General features: G+C 43.1%; 1 protein-coding gene and 1 non-coding gene across 3 annotated transcripts in view; both read right to left on the reverse strand.

The window, feature by feature from the left end:
• The window catches only part of LOC145360795 (neuroplastin-like), a 67,283-nt gene extending 46,492 nt beyond the window's left edge, over positions 1–20,791 (reverse strand). The window contains exon 1 of one of the 2 annotated variants that reach the window (XM_080216242.1): positions 20,341–20,791. In XM_080216242.1, the coding sequence (XP_080072368.1) occupies positions 20,341–20,434 (94 nt within the window). In that variant the 5' untranslated portion in view covers positions 20,435–20,791. The remainder of the gene's footprint in view (positions 1–20,340) is intronic. The other variant, XM_080216243.1, reaches the window with a different exon arrangement.
• LOC145360841 (U6 spliceosomal RNA) lies at positions 1,865–1,969 on the reverse strand. Its single transcript, XR_013889785.1, has one exon. It is a non-coding gene; the product is annotated as a U6 spliceosomal RNA (small nuclear RNA).
• Positions 20,792–24,808: the final 4,017 nt, after the last annotated feature.

Here is a 24,808-nt window from a genome sequence, read left to right on the forward strand (position 1 = left end):
GTGTTTACTACTGGTAATTTAACCAAAACAGTCACATAAATTCTACGGCTATGACAGATGATCAGGTAATGGATATTCTGCACCGAATAAGTCACCTCCTGTTCCACTTCTCCCTCCACTACCTTCTTTCTGAAAATGCTGAGTTTTGATTACTCCTAAAGCCGAGCTACAAAGCACAAGTTAGGAGTGTGATGGAATATTCTTTGTTTGCCTGGATGGGTGCAGCTCCAATTGCTGCAATAATGTTACGGACAGGAGAGGGAGCAAAACTAGCTACTTTATTTTCTCGCCATTTGTCCCTAAGCACAGGTATCTTCATTTTTGAAATCGACCATGGCGTGTTTCCCCAATCCCTCAGTTTGAGAGGTCAATTTTTAAAATGACCCTCAGCCGACTCTCTTTAGTGAGAGATCAGAAGTATAGTTTCATACATTGAAACCTGGGATATGGTCACAACTTCATATCCTTACACAAGCCCACAATAACAAGATGTGAAAGAGGAGTTTTGACAACTATGAATAATTTAAAGAGAAAAAGAATCATATATGGATATCAGTTTACATGCTTCCTAGAGTTCGGTAAGGGTTCCACCTTAGAGGAACTCCAGTTCAGGCAGGTTTAGCCAGCTGAAGCCGCAATTGTAGAATCCTGTTGATGATCACACAGCAAGATGAGGTTGCTAATGTAGAGACTTGGTCTGCTTGGCAGGAATCTTCCAGAGAAAACAGGCTTCAGGGAGGTTTATACTTGATACAGGCTTTGATCAGCCTGGAGTCCTGCTTTGATGTTTGCAAGAGGTGATGGCCTAGTAGAATTATTGCTACACTATTAATCCAGAAAAATCAGTTAATTTTCTGGACACCTGGGTTCAAATCCAGCAGATGGTGGCAATTGAATTCAATTAAAAAAAAATCTGGAATTAAGAAGCTACTAATGACCATAAAACCATTGTCATAAAAACCCATTTGGTTCACTAATATCCTTAAGGGAAGGAAATCTGCCATCCTTACCTAGTCTGGCCTACATATGACTCCAGAGCCACAGCAATGTGGTTGACTCTCAACTGCCCTCAGGCAAATAGGGATGGGCAATAAATCAATGCCCATGTCCCACAAACAGAAGCTGCAGTGTACATAGTGGACAGAATTACGAGTTTAAAAATATATTAAAACTTTCCCAAGGTCGGAGGCTTAGGTTATGTAATGCTGCCCACTAATGAATCGGTTGGAGGCTAAAATGCAGTTAATATGCCTCTGATCAAAGTCCACTGTCCACCTTAAGAGATGGGTGACATGGTGGCACAGTGGTTAGCACTGGTGCTTCACGGTGCCAGGGACCCAGGTCCGATTCCCGGCTTGGGTCACCGTCTGTGCGGAGTCTGCACAGTCTCCCATTTTATGCACGAGTTTCCTCTGGGTGCTCCAGTTTCCTCCCGCAGTCCAAAGCTGGGCTGATTAGATGCACTGGCTCTGCCAAATTCTCCCTGAGTGTACCTCAACAGGTGCCGGAGGGAGGTGACTGGGATTTTCATAGTAACGTCACTGCAATGTTAATGTAAGCCTACTTCTGACACTAATAAATAAACTTTAAACTTTTACATGGTGGTTATTAGCATCTTTGCAAGTAAAGCAAGGTTTGATGACTTTCCTTTTGTCATAGAATCTGGCCTGGGAAATAGATCATCCGAATGTCTATGGTTTTGTGGATTGTAATGTGTCCTGATGATGAGGGGTATGAGATTCCACAAGGGTGAGGGTTGACATTTTGTCCTGTAACTGTTGCTGTAAGTGTTCAGCAACTTGCGAATGACATGACCTACAGCAGCCACCATTTGGTTCAATAAAGTCCACTTTTTAAAATTTTAATAAAAAAGGAACACTTCACAAATTTGTGTCATCCTTGTGCAGGGGCCATGCTAATCTTCTCTAACGTTCCAATTTTAGTATATGTGCTGTTGCTAAATAAGCAGAAAGGTTTGATTTAAACAGTTAAGGGTCGCTTTCACGTCCTGGGGGCATGACAATATTTTGTACAAATAAACCTTGTTAATGACAGCAAGACAAAGTCACTACCAGAATGTGGACTGATTTTCTAATCAGAAAGCACATTTACACTGTGATAAAGAATTTGATCATGTTATACAGTGAGATAAGATAACCTTTTGCAAAGCCTACCAAAAGAATGTTAGTAAAGGTAGGTTGTATTCAAAAGTGGTGAACTTGTATTTATATTCTGGTACTTTCTACCAAGAGATTCCTCACAGTGCAGTGGTACTTCATCTGACTCAGAGGCAAGTGACAAAACAACCCACAGAGGTTACGAAATTGTACAAAAAAAACTTCCAAACACACAACCACCTCCATCTGGAAGGACAATGATAGCTGATACATGGGAAGACCACCACCTGCAAGTTCCCCTCCAAGTCTCTCACCATCCTGACTTAGAAATATATCAGCCGTTCCTTCACAGTCGCTGGGTCAAAATCCCGGAATTCCCTCCCTAATGGAATTGTGGGTCAACCCACAGAACATGGACTGCAGCGATTCAAGGTGGCAGCTCACCGCCACCTTCTCAAGGCAACTAGGGATGGGCAATAAATGCTGGCCTAGCCAGTGACAGCCATATTCCAGATTAAAATCTTGGCCCACCTGCGCAGACTTGTCTAAATTAGGTCATCAGTGACCTGGATTTGTAGCTTAAAATTGGCACAACTGAGAGAAAATAAATCCCACAAAGTACTTCTCTTGTCACAATTTCTCCCCTCCGCTTCTTTCCAGAAAACTCTAATTCATCACACATGGACTGCTCTATTTCTAAAAGCACTACCAAAAGGTTATGATTGACATGCGAGCGTGGAGAGCGAGTGTTAGCAGGGCAGTTCAAGATGTCACTACTGATCCTGCCAAAGATGAACTTTCAACATAGAACATAATTGGGTTTGGAAGACAGGTGTCTCTGTCCTAGAGCCAGGGTCAAAATAATTTTGCAAAGGTTGCCTATTTTAACCTACAGCTTTCCTGGTGCAGGCAGGAAATACTTTCATTACAAAGCTATATCCCATTTTGCTGCCTCACAGTGCCAGGGACCTGGGTTCGATTCCCGGCTCAGGTCACTGTCTTTGCAGAGTCTGCACGTTCTCCCCTGTGCCTGCGTGGGTTTCCTCCCACAGTCTGAAAGGTGTACTGGTTAGGTGCATTGGCTATGCTAAATTCTCCCTTAGTGTACCCAAACAGGTGCTGGAGTGTGGCGACTAGCGGATTTTCACAGTAACTTCATTGTAGTGTTAACGTAAGCCTACTTGTGACACTAACAAAATAAACTTTACATTTCTAACAAAAAATCATCACAGAGCAGGGAAGAAACGCAGCTTTGAATCCTGCTCCCCACAACTCTTGACCTGAATCATTTTGAGCAGGGAAGTGGCCAACTAACCTCTAGCATTGTCTTATTTATGAGAGATATGTATTTACATAACACTTTCATGGTCTCAGAGCACAGCAAAGTGCTTTACAGCCAATGAGGAACTTTTAAAAGATCTAGTCACTGTTGTAGTGCAGAAACCATGGAAGAAAACAGCAATGCGGCAGAAAATCGGTTTCTGGCGTAAAGAGAAAACATCGGCCAGGCCAAAACTAAAATAGTGCCTTCGAATCTTTAATGTCAATCTGGGAGAGAAGGTAGGGATGATACATCATCACAGAAAAAACAGCGGCAGCAGCAACGTGACATTCTCTCAGTACTGCAGTGGTGGTATCAGTCTGGACTGCCCTCAAAACCCTGCAGTGGGGCTTGAAACTACAACCATACTGGCTCAGTGCTACCCACTGAGTTATGGCACTATGAGCTGCTTCTGCCATTTTCTAATTAAAAAGTTGCACGTTTTGTGGGTAAGCAAGGCACTGTTAAACATAAATGTCTTTGTGTGTCAGTCATTGGAAGTTTTAAGCCACGGTAAAAGATTTGGACAGTAAGAAGTCTCACAAGACTAGTTAAAGTCCAATGGGTTTATTTGGTAGCACAAGCCACTAGCTTTCAGGGCGCTGCCCCTTCATCAGGTGAGTAGGAGTTCTATTCACAAACAGGGCATATAAAGACAAACTCAATTTACAAAATAATGGTTAGAATGTGAGTCTTCAAAACCTAGTGGCTTGTGCTACGAAATAAACCTGCTGGACTTTAACCTGGTGTTGTGAGGCCTCTTACTGTATTTACCCAGTCCAACGCCGGTATCTCCACATCAAAGACAGTTTTCCATTAAAAGTTGAACAGGAACCTTTGTCAACAGCGACAAGTTTGATATCTGCAGACTGATGCCCAGCTTGGAGTTGAGTGTCTCATTATGTCTCTGAGACTGTGACTTGATTGTTAAATTTGAGCATGAAAAATGATCTTGGGATTTAAAAAATCCCAAATGCCTAATTTCTTCAAAGGAAATCAATACACAAATACTATTTTGCACAACTAGTGTTATATCAATGTAAGAATTGGATTGTGTGAATATTTAAAGAACGTCCAACTGCTTTGTATGAGGTTAGAAATCAGTCTTTTACAAGTTTTTATTTATTAGAGTCACAAGTGGTCTCACAATCACACTGCAATGAAGTTACTGTGAAAATCCCCTGCTCGCCACACTCCAGCACTTGTTTGGGTGCCGAGACAATTTAGCATGGCCAATGCACCTAACCAGCACATCTTTCAGATGGTGGGAGGAAACCCACCCAGACACGGGTAGAACATGCAAACTCCACACAGACAGTGACCTGATGCCAGAATTGAACCTGGGTGCCAGGCGCTGTGAGGCAGTAGTGCTAACCACTGTGTCACAATGCTGCTCAAGATGATCAGGAAAAAAGCAGCTCATTCAACCCCTCCAGCTCATTCCGTCATTTAGTTAGATCACAGCTGACCTGTCCATCAAATCCATTTGCTCCCATCATTCAAGCATCTAGCATTCTCAGTCTTGATGTTTTCAAGTGATTCAATATCCAAAACCTTTTGGGGAAGAGGGTTCCAGCTTTCCACACTATGTTTAAGAAACAAAAAAAACTGCTACTTGAATTCACTCCTTAATGGTCTAGTCTAATTTAAAGATTATACCTCCTTGTGCTGGATATCCCCAGCAGGGGTAATAGTTTTTCTGTATCTATCCTAACAAGTCCTATCTTATACACCTCAATTAAATTGAACATCAATAGAATACACCAAATAAGCCATTTAAATGCCTCACAGCATTCAAAAAAATTTCACATAGGAAAATATAGCTCCAAGGTTTCTTAGCATTGCAATGAAAAGTATTATATATAACAGACCTCAAAGGCTAGGAATCCTGCAATGAGTAACTCACCTCCTGACCCTCCAAAGCCTGTCCACCATGTACAAGGGACGAGTCAGGGTTGTGACAGAGTACTCATCCCTTGCCTGGATGGGTGCAGCTGCAACAATTCTTGAAGTTCAACACGATCCAGGGCAAAGCATAATGCTCGATTGTGACACTTTCCACAAACATTCAGTCTCCCCAATACCGATGAACAGAGCCAGCACTGTGCACCATCCACAAGCTGCAGGAACTCACCAAGGTTCCTCAGGCAGCACCTTTCAAACCCAAGATCACTGCCAACTAGAAGGCCAGGGGTAGTAGACACCTGGGAAAACCATCACCTGGAGCTCTAACACCAAGTCACTCACCATCCTGACTTGGAAATAAATCACTGTTTCTTCACTGTCATTGGATCAGAATACTGGCATTCCCTCCCCAACAGCACTGTGGGTGTATGTACACATGAGGGAGTGCAACGGTTCAAGAAAGCAGCTCATCACCACCTTCTCAAGGGCAACTAGGGATGGGCAATAAATGCTAGCCTAGAGTGTGATGCCCATTCCATAAATTAATAAAAACAAAAGCATTATATCTAGAACAGTAATGTCTCATTGCCTACTCGTTGATTAATCATAAGAGTTAGCCTCCAGCAAACTTATACAATAAGTTGACTCAGAACATACTGTTGCACATTTTACAAATCAAACACCGTTGCATAATTTCTGGTGTGATGCAAGAGACCGCAATCTATTTTTGATGTTTATAATAAAAATGCTTCCATTTTATTTTCAAACAGGCTCAAGTTGGTTGCAAAGTAAGTTACTTTATAGTCGTAAGTCCTAACTGTTCAGATCCTCTTAATTTTCACACTCCCCAACCCACTCCCATTTTTATTTCCAAATTGTAGAACACTGCAACTGAGGGCACTGTAGAAAGATATAAAAGGGCTACTATAAGATTGCTAGACTCTGCTAGGGTTTATATTTAATCAACTTAAATGTAGAATTTACTTTATCAATGGGGAGCCAAGTTTGTTAGTAATTATAATTAGGTGCTTTAAATACTTTGAAGTTTTAAAGGTACATTAGTCCATACATATAAATATATCTTCTATATATTTTTACAAGCTAAACAAAGAAATTTTGATGCACAGTTAGAGTGTCCTTTGATGCTAAACATGTTAGATACGGTCCTTTTGAAGCACTCAACTATCACAAGGCCATAAAGAACACTTAATTGTCTTACCAGACACCTTATCAAAAACAACAAATACAAGCGTGAGTTGTAATGAGGCTACCATCGCAGTTTCTAATCAAAATAGTCAGAAAGACAACGTCACAGCTAATGAAAGAATTATGGTAGGGGGCTTAGTGGGAACTGACAAGGATTAATGGTAATATGATAACACCCCTCGAAATTATAGGTAGTGATAAAAACCTCAGTCATTGAATTGATAAGCAACGTATACATGTGTTTCATTGTGGTTGGCAATAAAACTTATCAGGGCTATAATCAGGGAATATCCTGAAGGCAAGCTGAGTTGACCACATCACTTAGCGATTCAATTAACTTCACTGACAAGGCCATAAAATACAAATGGCTTTTGTAGGGCATTTTGTGCCCTACCAACAGAGGCCTGTTGGGACGTCGTTTTTGTGTTATACATACTGTTTAGGTTATTGTTTGCTAAAATCAGGTCAGGAAGAGACCATTTTGATTCCTGTTGACTAGCCCCTTAACACCTCTTTATTTTAGTGGGAAGATGGCTCAAGATCATTTACGATGGTTTGGCCATTGATGAAAATTTTAGGGTCATTATGATGATGAGAACAGGATTGATCCAGTCAACCCCTCCAGTCTCAAGTAATTTCCTCAATAAACCCTAGTCCAAAACCCTTTATATTTATTGAAGCTAAAAGTCATGGGTTTGCAACAATTAAAATATAGGAAAAGCCAGCTAGAGGGTGGTTTGTTTATATTGATAATGGAAAGGCAAAACTTAATGGGGTTCATGAGCTTCTCGTAGATAAGGTTGGTTTCTCATTTATTAACTAAACTGCTAGATAATCCCTGAAGTGTTGTGCAGTACTTCTTTTTAAGGCCAGAAACAAAAAGGGTGAAAGGCTGACAGAACTCTAATACTACAGTGGAAGAGATCTTGTCAATGGTTATTACAAATCAACAACACTCAACCCTGCATCACTTGAAATAATGAAGCGTGGGGGTGGTAAAGATGACTTTCAAACAAAAAAACGTTATAAATATAAACAGCTGCGCAAGTTTAAAAACCTGCAAAGGATTAACCACAAGACTAGAAGGCGCAATAAAACTACTTATAAATAGATTCAGGCTCAATGTTGTTATATAATTAATTTGTTATTTGGCTGGTTATACGGCGCTTGCTTGCTCAGAACCCTGCAGTTTCACGTTACCGAGAAGACACTTTCTAATCAGTCAATAATTGCTTTGTTAGCACAGGAGGGAAATAGAGAAATTGAGTAAATATTTCATGTGATATCGGAGCTCAGCAGAGACTCCCCACACACTTCTCTCCTCTGAATCATTTTATTTTTCTGGCGCTATTCCTTATGGGCTCTTGGAATTCTGTCAGCAGAATTCAATTTGTTAAAATTACAAACTGAGGAAAGACGGGCATATGGGCACTTACAGGGATTTCTGTGGAGGAATTTAATTTTCCGCACAGATTTCAGAAGGGCAACCTCATTTTGGAACACAAAATTTTTAATCATTCGGAGTTGAACATGTATTTTTAGAATTTCACTCAAGCTGTTCTCCCAGATGCTCCAATCCAATCTCAAATGCCATGGCCTGGTGTCACATTCAACCAGCACTTCAGGCAAATTTTTGCCCTCAATGTAAAAGGGACACACAAAATTTGATACAAGGTCAACTCTAAAGCCATTCTTGAAACTGAAGTGAGATCAGGTTATTAAATATTGAAAGTAATATGATATGCAATGTATGCTAATTCTTCCCTTTCCAAATTGCTCTGAACATTTGGATTGAAAAACAACTGTAGATAGTACTTGGAGGAGAAAAGTAAACTAAATCATTAGGTCCATAAAAGGAAATTAGGATGTAAAAGTGACACATCTCCAGTCATTAGAGTTTGACAAATAAGAGTTACACATCCTTCATTGGCAAACTATCCCCCTTTGTGCTTCGTGATGTATATGCAGCTTTTGATATGGTTGACAATGCCATCCATCGCTCATACCCCTTCATTGTCGACCAGTGGTGGCATTACTCTCACCTGTCTAAACATAGCAAGGGAATCACTTGCAATGGCTTCTCTTCCTGCTCTTCCATTGTGATGTGCCTGAAAATCTATTCTTAACCTCCTGCGAGTTTTCCTCATCGACAGTATCCAAAGACACAGCATGAGTTTTCATATGCACGCTAATGGCTACCTAACCAACTCTCTGACCACCTCCACTGTTGCTAAACTAAACTGCTTATCCAACATCTGGCACTGGATGAGCAGAAACTTCCACCATTGTTTTCAGTCCACACACTGTTCCCATCCCTACTGACACTTCCTGCAGTCCAAGTCTAAACTAATCTGTTCATAACATTGGAAGTTTATCTTGGCATCAAATATGATACCAATCATTTATTTGTGCTTTTAAGACCGCCTATTTTCACCCTCACAACATGGCCCAACTTCTTCTGTCACAGCTCATTTTTGCTGACTCCCTCATCACATATCTTCATTACTGTTAGACTGGACTATTCAACTGCACTCCAGGCTGGTGTCTCACAATTCACTCTCTATAACCATGTGGTTATCCAAAAGTCTGCTGCCCATGTTTTAATTTACTGAGAGTCCCATTCCTCCAGCATTCCTGTGCTCTTTGACATAAAATGATTCCCAAGCAAGAAACATCTTAATTTAAAACACTCCACTTTGCTTAAAAATCCTTCCCTAGTTTTGTAGTCTTCTCCAGCTCCAGAACCCTCCAAAGTTTGCACTCATCTAATTCTGGCCTCTTGAGCACTCCCAATTTTAACTGCTCCATCATTGGTAGCCATGCCTTGAGTTGCCTAGGCTCCAAGCTCTGGAGTACTCTTCCTGCACCTTTTGTCTCCCTTGCTCTCCTCAAACATATTCTTTAAACCTACACCCTTGATAAGCTTTAACTATGCTCATGTGAAGCATCTTTGCATGTTTTACGTTAATCACACAGACTATATAAATAAGATGTTTCAGCAAGATGTTAAGATAAAAAGGGAAGGGCGGTGAGGTAGTGGCATTGTTATTGGACTAGTAATCCAGAGATCCAGGTCAATGCTCTGGGGACCCAGGTTCAAGTCCCACCACAGCAGGTGGTGAAATTTGAACTCAATAAAATCTGGAATTGAAATTCTAATGATGACCGTGAAACCATTGTTGTAAAAACCCACCTGGTTTCACTACAAAAATCTGTGGTCCTACATCTACATGTGACAGCAATGTAGTTGACTCTTGGCTGCCCGTCTGAAATAGCCTAGCAAGCTACTCGGTTCCTGGGCAATTGGGGATGGGCAATAAATACTGGGTCAGCCAGCGATGGCCACATCCCGTGAATGAATAAAGAATATGTACACTAAAACTTCAAGCCTTTTCAGAAAAAAATCAAATTGAAAACACCACGAATAAAGAGAATCACTGAAACTATCTTTAAAATGTAATTTTACAATTCTAATTTATTCAACAACCCACATTAAACTGCTCCCTTTCTAAAGAAGGTACTTTGTTCTACTTGTGAATAATGTTTACAGGGTAAGCCAAAAATGAAATTGCCACCATTTGTCGGAGCACTTTACGTGAAACATATGGAATTAATTATCAAAGACAAAAGCAGGGTACATAAGCAAATTTCTATCTGCAATGACCCAAGGCCTGAAGCGCAGTTTCTGCCATTTACAGCGCTGAATGAGAATCTATACTAAATGCAATCAATTAAAAAGTTAAACGATTATTCAATTTAAACTTAAATAAAACCAGGATATTGCAAATACCATGTTTTCGAACAAAACAAATGCCAGCCCTGCAGATCATCTGGGCACAAATTACAAACATCATAGAATCATAGAAACCCTACAGTGCAGAAAGAGGCCCTTCGGCCCATCAAGTCTGCACCGACCACAATCCCACCCAGGCCCTACCCCCATATCCCTACATATTATACCCACTAATCCCTCTAACCTACGCATCCCAGGACACTAAGGGACAATTTTAGCATGGACAATCAACCTAACCCGCACATCTTTGGACTGTGGGAGGAAACCGGAGTACCTGGAGAAAACCCACACAGACACGAGGAGAATGTGCAAACTCCACATATAGAATCTATGATTCTATGAATACCGTCTTGGACTTTAAAAATATTTTAAAAAATATAGAAAGTAGAGATCAAACACTTGCAAGATCTTAAAGTAGATTCGAAACATGTTTGAAATACTCCCTTAATATACAGGATATTTGACTATTATTGCTGAGTAATTTGTCGGAATAATCACAGTTGCTCGAATCACCTTCATTTTTCTCTCACTCTGCAAGCTAAAGAATGGGAACTGAAACTTAAATTCAATTTAGTGTTTATTTCCAAATGTCTAATGCTGACTGATCAGAAAATTGACAGCTCTGAAATTCAAAGTAATCTTTCATTATCTGCCACAAGTCAGGAGAAGAATTTAAAGTCTTTCTGAAAGAGCTATTTATTCTATTGAATATTAACTTCAGTGGAAGTTATCAAGGCCAGTACACAAAAAAGGGACCTGATTGTGCTGAGAACAGTGGTGTAAGCACAGTAAGTCATCTCACAACACTAGGTTAAAGTCTAACAAGTTTATCTGGCAGCACTAGCTTTCGCAATCTTAGGCTCCTTCATCAGGCAAGTGAGGACTTGTATTTACAAACAGGTCATATACAGACACTTCACATGACATTTGTCTGTATATGACCCGTTTGTGAACACATGTCCTTATTCATCTGATGAAGCAGCTTGAGACTCTGAAAGCTAGTGCTGCCAAATAAACCTATTGGACTTTAACCTGGTGTTGAGAGACTTACTGTGCTTACCCCAGTCCAACGCTGGCATCTCTGCAACAATGGTGTACACACAGCACCATTATTGTGCAAATATAGCCAGAAATTTGAAGAGGAGGCAATACACTGAATTGTGAATCACAAGATGCTGGCTGATTTGAGCTGCTCTTCTGCCAGCCTTGCCAAGACAGCGTCTCACCCTTAACCTGCCCAGATGATGTCAAATAGTGTCCATAACCACTGACAATTGATAGTGACTGCCAATCAACCTCTCTTGCCCAGTATGTGAACAATAAGTGTGCAGTCTCTCACTTTCAGATTGTGAGGAGATTTTTAAAAACTTATTTTTTTCAAGTTATTTTCCTTTCTCTCTCTTAATCCAATCTTCCCACTATTCTGAACATAACATTAAACTAGAGTGGGCAAATTCACCCTCCTCTTTACATCTCAGTTCTTTAATCGCTGGTTGAGATATACTGCATGCCCCATCATTTATCAAGGTTCCAGATGTCCTGATGCAATATTTCAGAAACCTCTTCAGCAAACATTTCTCAAATCTAAACTTGCAATTGTCAGGCTAACAAGTGGAATACACTTGCTGTAGCAAAATCTAGCCCTTGATAATGAACTATGTGGCAGAACCATTCAACATATACTACGCAAGCACCAATTTTGGGTCCTATACCAGAACTGCTGTTGCAACATCAGGGAATTCTTGTTTTTAAACAGACCTCTGCAAGATTTGAGGACAACTGGATGTAACTTTGTTACAGTACTCTAAAAAATCTTACTTTGGCCACACACACACACGTTTGATTAGTTAGTTTCACAGTCTCTGAGCAACAGATTGGCTTTTGCCACAGTAAAGTGCAGTAGACACATGACATCCATCATCTGATTAGACATCACCTACCTACCGTATTTAATGCTGCATTTCGTAAAATTAAAATGTGACATTTACTATAGGCAGCTATAAAGTAACAAAAATAAACTGAACATAACTACAGTATGTGAAAGCCATAACTATCAGGGAATAAGCCAAAATACTGCATTAAATTTAAAATGAATCAAGTTGTGCATTGGTCAATACTGTACCTGTTTGTCCTCAAAGAATAGTTTTACCACAACAACGTAAAGGTTTGCATATACAGATCAAAACAGTTAAACCGTATTTTTATGAAACAACTTAATTAAAAACGTTGACTATCACAGTAATTCTGAAACATTGCATTCTTAATGGATCAATTCTACAATATAACACAGCATTAGCGAAACAATTCACAGCATTATTGGGCAGGTAGAATGCTGGCATTGTACAAATGCAAACATTTCACTGTCCCCTTTCAAAATATTCTGCGACTGCACTGCTTGCTGCGTTCACATGGTACCCAATTCAGTTTTTCCACTAAACGCTATGAAATTCCACCAGTCAGATTGCAACTATGAATTAGTGATTCCACAAATTGGCATGCTCCAAGCATGCCAGATTCAAACCCTTGCTGTTTTTCACTCTCACTGTTATCACCCAGCTCCCACATTTACACTATTTTGGTCTGTCCAACACACACAGACACATGCACAAAATCTAATTTTGCTGCTTTGCCACCAGCATCATGCACCTTTGGCTCCTGTTACTGAGACTAAATGGGGTGTGATCAAAACAACAACAACAGAAAAAACCTCCAAACCATTGTATTACTCCCCATCGGAGGCAGGGAAGCTAGACTTGAAACGAGTCTGTACTACCAACAGCAGAGGCAGCAATTATTTTTAATTATCAGTTGCTATTAAATTAGGGGGTCTTTTTCTAAAAATTTCGGATGCTAAAAAGCACCATAATTTAGATGGCGCAAACAGTGAATTAAAACAGCAGCGATTCGGGTGACAGGGAGGGAAGGCAAAAGATCTACATGAAAGTGGATCAGTGTTAGAGAAAACGCTGAACAATTTGTGAAAGTTTACTTTCACATCTCCTTAGCCGTCACAAACCATTGGCTCTTGCTGGCATTGTCAAGTGCAAGAGCACCAATTATTGGATCCAAGGGGTAATTTCTCTCACACCAGCCAGCCCATAAGGGTCAGTGTGCCACTGAGTTGTGAAGACCACAGTCTTCAGCCCCATAGATAAATACTTCCAACAAAAGTAGCATATCAATCATAAGCAGGATTGCTGAGGGATATTTCACCCCTTTTTGGTGTGGAAGATTCAGAGCCAATTACTGCAACCACTGCTGCCCCTGGTAAGATCCAGTGCCTCAGTACAAACCCAGGATTCAGCCATGAGCTTTCCTGGTCAGAATCACTCAAGATGACAGAGGGCAGTATTAATACAAAGTAAACCAGGGAAGACTTTGTTAGTTAAAAAAGATACATGTTTGTCCTCAACCCTGTCCCCCAGCCCCCCTCACCACCTCCCCTCACCCAACCAATCCAAAAGAATTGCCTCCTTACTCAGCCATAAGCACCTACTATTGTATCCCAGTATTCCTTCCAACATGGGGAGGAGAGCAGTTTTAAATTGCCCCTCTTTCATACCATTGGTGTTTCGATATTACTCGTGCCAACTCTGACAGCCAGTGCTTGAAGGCCAAACTAGTGTTGCTGAGAGCAGGTACCATGTAAACAAAGCAGAAGGCATTCAGCCTGCAGACTGGTCTCAAAAATGCAAACATCAAATGCAAGTATCATTGTTGTAATGTGACGACAAATAAAACATTGTCAGAAACAATGTGTAAATAGTCTCCACTGGGACAAATACAATAGGTGCTGCAGTCCTGAATGATACATGCAAAGGAGTGACCAGGAAGAATCCAGTCTTTTCCCTGGCCAATGCTGAGATAGTCAGTCTCAGAGAGAGGGTGGTGGTCAAGTGTTACAACCAATATCTGCTGCTCCTGTATAGACGGAACTATTAGCCAGGGCCCAATTTTCTGCAGCATATCTAAGGGCAGACTTGACTTGTTTGCAAAGCCTTTTGCATGAACTTTGCAAACATTTGCCATTCAACCTTAAGCATTGATTGCAAGGCAGCGAGCTTCGTTACTTATCCAGGGCTGCTCAAGCATAAAAATCAGGACAGAAAGAGGGAAAAGGCAACAGTAACGAGAGAATTAAATCTTATCGTTCATTATTCTACTTTGAAAAGGAATGGTAGCAAATGCATTTGTGCATATTTTTTTTGAACTGTAAGTATGCAGTTAAAAAGATTGAATTACTTTATGCAGGAGGCCACACAAAAGGTTAATGTTTGTCCCAAGTGACTAAATGATATAAATATATACTATAACCATATCAATAAACTAGGTGCTGGTGACATTGCACCTTGGAGAACTTGTGGCAGAACACAGATTCCCCATGGCCCATGGTTTCAATTTCATGGCTACAGATCGAAAGCATCACCAGAACAATCAATTGCCACCAGGCAGCTGGAGCATACCAATCAACTAGGCCAAGGATTGGAAGGAGAAAACCCAGTCTGTCGGCTACGTGACAGATGTAATCAGTATTGCATTTGTCAAAATGTGCGATACTGAATTTCCCCAAATCCCTTAAGAGCTAACTGAATGGGCATCTTCACTTCATTTTATACCAGCCTCCAATCCAATCAAATCTTAAAACACCAAGCAGATACTTTTCAAATTCCATACATTTCTTTCCCTTTAATAGGCCATTGGAGGGATGAGATTCTCTAACTGCGACGTAAAAGCAAACGAAACACACGGGCCCAGAAAGTAAACTATTCCCAAAGAAGAACGAGACACGAACAGCTGTAAGTACCCAGGCAATTTGACTGTCAGCATTTAAGGAAACTAAACAATGACAGGGCTCTTCCATGTAATTAGCTCAAATACTCCAAAATCCTGAACATTAGAGTGGCATGCCCTAATGTGTAGCTGTCAAGGGACTGAACCATTTTTTAAACAAATATGTTAAAAGGACAATGATCATTGTTGATCTGAGCATCTATGTTTTTACAGTTATTGGTCAGCTAACTTTTTTTAGTTCTTTTGTCTAGCTTGGTTCAAGCTATTTTTCAGGACTTAGGTCAAGGCCATCTGCATCACATTTATATTTTTTGATCAAAAATCATTGCAATATGTAAGCTACTTAATATCGAACCTAAACTTCTGCCAATTAAATTTTTCATAAAATTGAGATTCTTCCCTGAATCCTACCAGAAAAAAGACAGATAAATGGATTCTATTTTACAAAACAATGGCCAGAATTTTACCATCCTGCCTGCCAGGGAATCGGAGCAGGCGACAGATAGCCGTGGAAACGTCCACTGACCTTAGGCAGGAATTTATGGTCACGGGAAAGCGAGGCAGTAAAATCCCACCGTCTACGCCTCTAATGAGTAGATAGTTAATAGTAGCAGAACTCAATCATTCTCAGATAAAGGCAGAATACTGCGGATGCTGGAATTTGAAACAAAAACAGAAAATGCTGGAAAAATTCAGCAGGTCTGACAGCATCTGTGGAGACAGAATAGAGCCAACGTTTTGAGTTTGGTCGATCCTTTATCAAAGCTGTCAGCAGGGCTCTGACAAAGGGTCATCCAGACATGAAACATTGGCTCTATTCTCTCTTCACAGACACTGTCAGACCTGATGGGTTTTTCCAGCATTTTCTGTTTGTGTTTCAACCACTTTCAGGTTATCTTTAAAATAGGTTTACATGGAAAATAAATAATTCATTTGGCAAAACATTAAAGATTTGGCTTTTCATCTGGCATGATTTTTTTTTCGTTACTTCCAGTAAAAAATCTCTGACTTAGAGATCTTTGAAGCTTGTGGGTATAAAGTTGAAAATTTCAGAATACTATGAAGGCTCTGGACACAACGTTAAAAATCAATTGGCAGTGGCATTGCAAGGATAAATTAAAATAAATCTCATGTTTCAATCACAACTCCGTTTGCTGAATAAAGTAGTTTTTATTGCCAGATAATGCTTCTGCCACACTAACTAGGCTTTCTTCTTTTCTGGTGCAAGCAACCATTTATTGCAAGTACAGAATAGGAGCAAGAAAATCAGGGTCCCCTGAGTCTGCACTGCTACTCAAGATCATCACAGCAGGTCCAATTCCCCATTCACTCCCCATATTCCTTTTGCCCCAAAAATCTATCGATCTCAGCCTTAATACACCCAAGAATTTGAGCACGCACAGTTCTCTGGAGGAGGGAAGAGAGTAGAAAACTCTTCTTACCCACAATATTTAGTGAATAAACTCTCATCTCAGTCCTAAACGGTCAACCCTTTATTCTGAGATTATGCCCCTTGCTTCTAAACTCCAGTCCACAGAAGCAGCCTCATCAGCAGTGGCATAGCGGTATTGTCACTGGACTAATAAACTTGCAATCCAAGGATCATGGGCAATGATCTGGGGATCATCACTGTGGCGTACAATATTTGAATTCAATACAAATCTGGAATTAAAAGTCTGTTGATAACCATGAAACTTTTCCAATTGTCATAAAAACCCATCTCGTTCACCAATGTCCTTTAGGGAAGAAAATGTGTCATCCTTAACTGGTCTGGCGTACATGTAACTCCAGAGCCACAGGTTCCTGTTAAATGCCCTCTGAAGTGCCCTAGCAAGAGCAGTTAGGTATGAGCAATAAATGCTGTCTCAGTCAGTGACTCCCTCCTACCATGAATAAATTTGAAAAACCTGTTGATCCACTCATTTCAATGCAATCACCTCTCATTCTGACAAGGGGCTAAAACAAGAAACCTGCACAATAGTTAATGGTAATTCTCACCCCACATGGATTACAGTGGTTTAAAGAGGCAGCTCACCATCATTTTCTCAAGGGCTATTAGCAACAAATTCTGGTCCAGCCAACAATCATCACTCTCCAAGAATGACAGTTTAAAATTAAGATTTATATTACAACTTCACCAGGAGATGCTTGGACAGCACAGTGGTTAGCACTGCTGTTTCACAGTGCCAGGGACCTGACTTCGATTTCTGGCTTGAGTCACTGTGTGAAGTTTGCACATTCCATTCCCACCACCCACTCCACCCATGTGGGTTTCCTCTGGGTGCTCCGGTTTCCTCCCACATGGGTTAGGTGGACTGGCCATGCTAAATGGCCTCTTAGCGTCAGGAGAACTAGCTAGAATAAATGCATGGGGTTACAGGGGATAGGCCCCGGGTGGGATTGTGATCGGTGTAGACATGATGGGCCAAATGGCCTCCTTCTGCACTGTCAGATTCTACGACTATATTACTCAGCAACTCCCACATCACAAAACCGAGATTGTTATCCATTCAAAATTATGCATACTATTTATGGGGACCGAATCTATCAAATTTTGTTTTTGCTACGCGAGATTAAAGGATTTTCACTGTATTAGTGGGATTTAATCCCACGGTTCCATTAATTTTTCTCCATAATGACTGCACTTAAATAGCCTTGGTGGCAGTATCTAAAAAGATACTGGCTCAACATCCCCAATCAAAGCAGTCGTGCTAATTTTCAGGATCACTCTGACCTTGTAATGCCTCCATTACTTTCCTGCAGAAGATGCTGAATTACATTAATTAACATCTCCTTCAAGCCTGGGAGACAACAATACTGACAGGATGACAAAAAACAGTGGAAACGGAATAAAACATACTAAATCATCACTGACACCAGCATCAGGCTGTAGAATTGATATACTACATTTGAGGTGAGTAAAACTGGTGTTGTAAAGGATAACGTATATAAATATATTTTATATATACAGGACAGATGACTGAGCAATCCTTTACAGTTAGTTTCCATTCATTACTTCCAGTTTTATATGCAATTACTTCCAATGCATTAGCTACCTTTCCCTACAAACAGAGTCAACTGATGTCTTGCATATTTTAATTATCTTAGATCTCGATGAAATGTTTTTAAAACAGATTGTCTTCTCCTTTTCCCTGTCCTCAATTGCAGCGAAGAATGAATGTCAAATGGGAAATTTTCAGTGCGCCTCAGTGCTGCAGTACCACATTGCATTCATCACTTGCAACTTGGACACTGCAATCCGCAAGGCACCAGCTCAGAATGGAAAACACCCAGTGAAACAAAATCTAAAATAAAACACGCATTGGGCTGAAAACATTTCATATTGAAGGCAGATGTTAACAAAAATATAAAGCAATCTGGTCCTTAAAGGTGGAGTGCAGGGAGAAAGGGAAAGGATATGGGTGACAATACAGCATTGAGTTTGCATTTGTTTGAGCCAGTAACACAAGTACACATTGATGTTTTATAGGTAGGGAATGAAAAAAATAAAATTATTTAGAAGTTATATGGAATGCAAATGCAATTAAATTGTGCATAGCAAGTTTTTAAAAAAGCAGTTAGAAAGTAATTTCAAATTGAACATATATAGTAGAGTGCGGGCATGTCTTAATTCTCTCCCAGGCCCATACACCACCTCACATTCCTCCTGCTCCCACCCACCACATGCCAGAAGGGGGTCTGGCCCAATTCCTAACCACCATGACCCATCTTAGGAAACAGTCCCTCTAATTTCCCCCTCAGGGGACAATCTGGCCCAGTATCCTAAGTTTTAAGGGCAGTACAGTGGCACAATGGTTAGCATTGCTGTCTCACAGTGCCAGGGTCCCAGGTTCAATTCCGGCTTTGGGTCACTGTGTGGAATTTGCATATTCTCCCCATGTCTGCGTGGGTTTCCTCCCACGCTCCAAAGATGTGGGGGTTAGGTTGATTGGCCATGCTAAATTGACCCTACTGTCAGGGGGCTGAGCAGAGCAAATGTGTAGAATTACAAAGATAAGGCCTGAGTGGGATTGTGGTCAGTTCAGACTCAATGGACTGAATGGCCTCCTTCTATACTGTCAGGATTCTGTGATTCAAAACTCCCTCGGGGAGGACAACCTGTTCCTCATCCCATCTCAAAAGAGGGTCTGGCTCTGGCCCTAGCTTCCACTTAAGGGAAAGCCTGTCCCAGTTCCCTTACTCCCCGCCGGGGCGAGCCTGTCCCAGTTCCCTTACTCCCCCCACAGGGGCGAGCCTGTCCCAGTTCCCTTACTCCCCCCACAGGGGCGAGCCTGTCCCAGTTCCCTTACTCCCCCCCGCAGGGGCGAGCCTGTCCCAGTTCCCGTACTCCCCCCACAGGGGCGAGCCTGTCCCAGTTCCCTAACTGCCCCCCGCAGGGGCGAGCCTGTCCCAGTTCCCTAACTCCCCCCGCAGGGGCGAGCCTGTCCCAGTTCCCGTACTCCCCCCCGCAGGGGCGAGCCTGTCCCAGTTCCCTTACTCCCCCCCGCAGGGGCGAGCCTGTCCCAGTTCCCTAACTCCCCCCCCGCAGGGGCGAGCCTGTCCCAGTTCCCTAACTCCCCCCCGCAGGGGCGAGCCTGTCCCAGTTCCCTAACTCCCCCCGCAGGGGCGAGCCTGTTCCAGTTCCCTCACTCCCTCGCAGGGGCGAGCCTGTCCCAGTTCCCTTACTCCCCCTAAGAGCGAGTCTGTCCCAATTCCTTTACACCCCCCCAACCCCCAGGGGAGTGTCCCCCAATTCCTTTACCCCCCCAACCCCCAGGGTAGAGTGTGTCCCAATTCCTTTACCCCCCCACCTACCAGGGGAGAGTATGTCCCAATTCCTTTACCCCCCACCCATCCACCAGGGGAGACTATGTCCCAATTCCTTTACCCCCCCACCTACCAGGGGAGAGTATGTCCCAATTCCTTTACCCCCCACCCATCCACCAGGGGAGACTATGTCCCAATTCCTTTACCCCCAGGGGAGAGTGTGTCCCAATTCTTTTACCCCCCCTCACCCACCAGGGGAGAGTGTGTCCCAATTTTCCTTTACCGCCCCCCCGCTCCAGGGGAGAGTGTGTCCCAATTCCTTTACTCCCCCCAGGGGAGAGCATGTCCCAATTCCGCTCCCCCGACCCCCCCCCCCCCCCGGGGAGTTTGTGGCCCGCTTCCTTCTCCCCGGCCTGGGGCCCGGGGCCTCGGGCACTCACCGTTCTGTCCGCGGGCCGGTGTCAGCCTCAGGCTCAGGCAGAGCAGGGCGGACACGGCAGCGCCGAGCCAGGCCGGGCCACGGGCCGTTGCCATGGTGCTGCTTGCTGCTGCTCCTCTCGTCGATGGCGGCGCCGCCGCTGTCGTCCCTACTCGGTCCGCACCAACCAACCAACCTCCCCCCACTTGATGTCGTCCCTACTCGGTCCGCACCAACCAACCCGCTTTCTACTCGATGTTGTCCCTACTCGGTCCGCACAGACTGCACCAACTCTCACTGCCGTCGCTACGCCCCCGGGGTCGGCGCGGACTGCACCAACTGGAGAAATCTTGCCCCTACTCGGTCCGCGCGGACTGCACCAACTCTCTCCTCCTCGCCAGGTAAACCCACTCTCTCGCGAGACAGAGAAAACTCATCCAGCCGAGCCCAGCAGCCACGGCCTCTTCCCTGTTCCGCCAGAGGGAGGGAGGATGCGCGCGCAACCAGGGAACCCCGCCGCTGACGTCTGTCTGTCGGCCTTGATGGGTCCGCGGCCGCACTTTGCACCTCCAGCCAAAGGAGGCGCTGCGCCCTCACTGTTCCAGGAGGTCCAACAACCTGTCCTACTCCTGATGCCATAGTTTCACCATACCAGGTGGCACAGTGGTTACCGTTCCTGCCTCACAGTTTCAGGGACCCGGGTTCGATTCCTGGCTCGGGTCACTGTGTGGAGTTTGTACGTTCTGCCTGTGTCTGCCTGTGTTTCCTCTGGGTGCTCCGGTTTCCTCCCACAATCCAAACATGTGCGGGTTAGGTTGATTGGCCATGCTAAAATTGCCCCTTAGTGTCCTGTAATGCTTAGGTTAGAGGGATTAGTGGGTAAAATATGTAGGGATGTGGGGGTAATGGTCTCTTTCTGTACTGTAGGGTTTCTATGATTTGTGGCTTGGGTTACTGTCTGTGTGGAGTTTATGGTAGTCACGATGTGGAGATGCCAGCGTTGGACTGGGGTAAACACAGTAAGAAGTCTCACATCATCAAATTAAAGTCCAACAGGTTTATTTGGTAGCGGTCACGGGCATTCGGCCTCCGATCTTCGGGTGAACATTCTCCAAGGTGGCTTTCATGACAGCGCAGAGTCACTGAGTAGAGACTGATAGCCAAGTTCTGCACATATGAGGATGGCCTCAACCGGGATCTTGGGTTCATGTCACACTATCTTGCTTGGGCTTGCAAAATCTCACTTACTGTCCTGTCTGGAGACAACACATATCTCTTTAATCTGTGCTTAATGCTATCTCCACTCACATTGTCTGCACCTTTAAGACTTGATTAACTGTAAAGACTCGCATTCTAATCAGTATTCTGTAAATTGAGTGTGTGCCTTTATATGCCCTGTTTGTGATCAGAACTCCCCACTCACCTGACGAAGGAGCAGCGCTCTGAAAACTAGTGGTGTTTGCTACCAAATAAACCTGTTGGACTTTAACCTCGTATTGTGAAACTTTTACTGTGTGAAGTTTACACTGCAATGAAGTTACTGTGAAATTCCCTTAGTCGCCACACTTCAGCACTTCAGTTCAGGTCAATGCACTAACCAGCACATCTTTCAGACTGTGAGAAGAAACCAGACCATCCTGAGGAAACCCGTGCTGACACAGGGAGAATGTGCAAACTCCAGACAAACAGTGATCTTAGCCAGGAATTGAACCCAGGTCCCTGATGTTGTGAGGCAGCGGTGTTTACCATTGTGCCACTGTGCCGCCCACAAATAGTCATGAACGTAGCCCAGTCAATCACCCAAACCTGCTTCCCATCCATTGACTTTGTCTACACTTCCTTGGCAAAGCAGCTAGCATAATCAAGGACCCCACGCACCCCGAACATTCTCTCTTCCACCTTCTTCTGTCAGGAAAAAGATGCAAAAGTTGGTCACGTATCAACTGACTCAAAAACAGCTTCTTCCCTGCTGTATCAGACTTTTGAATAGACCTACCTCGCATTAAGTTGATCTTTCTCTACACACTAGCTATGACTGTAACACTACATTCTGAACTCTCTTGTTTCCTTCTCTATGAACAGTATGCTTTGTATGGCGCGCAAGGAATACTACTTTTCATTGCTCATACACGTGACAATAATAAATCACATCAAATCAAAGAAAGCACCCTTTCCAGATGTATCACAGCTTGAATCATAAAATCTTTCAGTGCAGAAAGAAGCCATTCGGCCTATTGAGCTTGCACCAACCACAATCCCATCCTGGCCCTCTCCCCATATCCCATGCATTTACCCTAGTTAGCTCCCCTGATGTGAAGGGACAGTTTAGCATATCCAATCCACCTAACTCACACATCTTCAGACTGTGGGAGGAAACCGGAGCACCCAGAGGAAACCCACACAGACATGGGGAGAATGTGCAAATGCCACAAGACAGTGGCCCAAGCCAGGAATCAAACTCTGGTTCCTGGCATATGAGGCAGCAGTGCTAACCACTGTGCCAATGAGCTGCCGAAAATTCAGCATGTCCAGTACAATTCTCACCAATTATTTCAGATGCACTATAGAAAGCATCCTTTTTGGTTGTATCCTACTCTGATCAAGACTGCAAGAAGCTACAAAGGGTCATGAACATAGCCCAGTCCATCATCAAACCAGCCTCTCATCCACTGACTCTGTCTACACTTCCCGCTACCTCAGAATCACAGTGCAGAAGAGGCCCTTTGGCCCATCGAGTATGCATGAAAGGCCCTAACCTGCCCACCGAATCCCACTTGCCAGCATTTGGCCATAGCCTTGAATGTTACGGCCACATACTCACTCAGGTACTGTTTAAAGGACGTTAAGCATCCCTCCTCCACCACCCTCCCATGCAGTGCAGTCCAGACCATCACCATCCTCTGAGCAAAAAAGTTTTTCCTCAAATCCCCCTAACCCCCTATCCCTCACTTTTAACTTGTGTCCCCTGGTAATTGACCCTTCAGTAAAGGGGAACAGCTGCTCCTTATCCAGTCTGTCCATGCCCCTCATAATCTTGAACACCTCAATCAGGTCACCCCTTAGCCTTCTCTACTCCAGAGAGAAGTTTATCCAATCTCTCTTTAAAACTTAGCTGTTGCATCCCAGGCAGCATCCTGCTGAATCTCCTCTGCACCCCCTTTAGTGCATTCATGTACTTCCTATAATGTGACGACCAGAACTGCACACAGTACTCCAGCTGTGGCCTCACCAAAGTTCTATCCAACTCCATCATAACTTCTCTCTGCTTTTGTAATCTATAACCCCAATTGATAGGGTGGCACGGTAGCACTGTGGTTAGCACTGCTGCTTCACAGCTCCAGGGACCTGGGTTCGATTCCCAGCTTAGATCAATGTCTGTGTGGAGTTTGCACATTCTCCTCATGTCTGCGTAGGCTTCCTCCAGGTGCTCCAGTTTCTTCCCACAATCCAAAGATGTGTGGGTTAGGTTGATTGGCCATGCTAAAATAAAAATTACTCCTTAGAGTCCTGAGATGCGTAGGTTAGAGGGATTAGCGGGTAAATATGTAAGGATATGGGGCTGGGGTCTGGGTAGGATTGTTGTCGGTGCAGATTCAATGGGCCAAATGGCCTCTTTCTGCTCTGTAGGGTTTCTATGATTAGGCGAGTGTATCACATGCGATTTTCACCATTCTATTAACCTGCCCTTCCGCCTTCAGAGATCCACGGGCAAATATGCCAAGGTCCCTTTGTTCTTCGGAACTTCCCAGTGTCAGACCTTTCATAGTATACTTCCTTGTCAAATTCCCTGCCTCGGGAAAGCAGCCAGCATAATCAAGGACCCATGCACCCTGACACACTCTCTTCCACCTTTTTCCATCAGGAAACATTGAAACTAGAAGCCAGAAGTAGGCCATCTGGCCCTTCGAAACTGCTCTGTACTTTCATTATGATCATAGCTGAACATCAAATTCGATATCCTAATACCCATATCCCTTGATCCTTTAGGCCTAAGAGCTATACCTAATTTCTTTGTGAAAATCACACAACGTTTTGGCCTCGACTACATTCTGTGGTAGTGAATTCCACACATTCACCACCCTCAGACTGAAAATATTTCTCCTCATCTCAATTCTAGAATGTTTACCCTTTATCTAGTTCTGAAACATTCTTTCTTAATCTCTCCTGTCTAACCGTGTTAGAATTTTATAAGTTTTAAAAAAAAATTCCAACAAGATACAAAAGTCTGAAATCACGTACCAACTGACTCAAGAACAGCTTCTTCCCTGCTGCCATCAGACTTTTGAATGGACCTACTTTTTATTACCCAAAGAGAAAATGCTGGAAAATCTCAGCAGGTCTGTAAGGAGAGAAAAGAGCTGAAGTTTCGAGTCCAGATGACTGTTTGTCAAAACAGACCTGATGTTAAGTTGATCTTTCTCTACACCCTAATTATGATTATAAATTTATATTCTGTACCCTCTACTTTCCTTCTTCCATGTGTACTCAAT

This window comes from Carcharhinus amblyrhynchos, chromosome 32 (assembly GCF_965287045.1).
Source record: "Carcharhinus amblyrhynchos chromosome 32, sCarAmb.v2.hapA, whole genome shotgun sequence".
NCBI classification, from domain to species: Eukaryota; Metazoa; Chordata; class Chondrichthyes; order Carcharhiniformes; family Carcharhinidae; genus Carcharhinus; species Carcharhinus amblyrhynchos.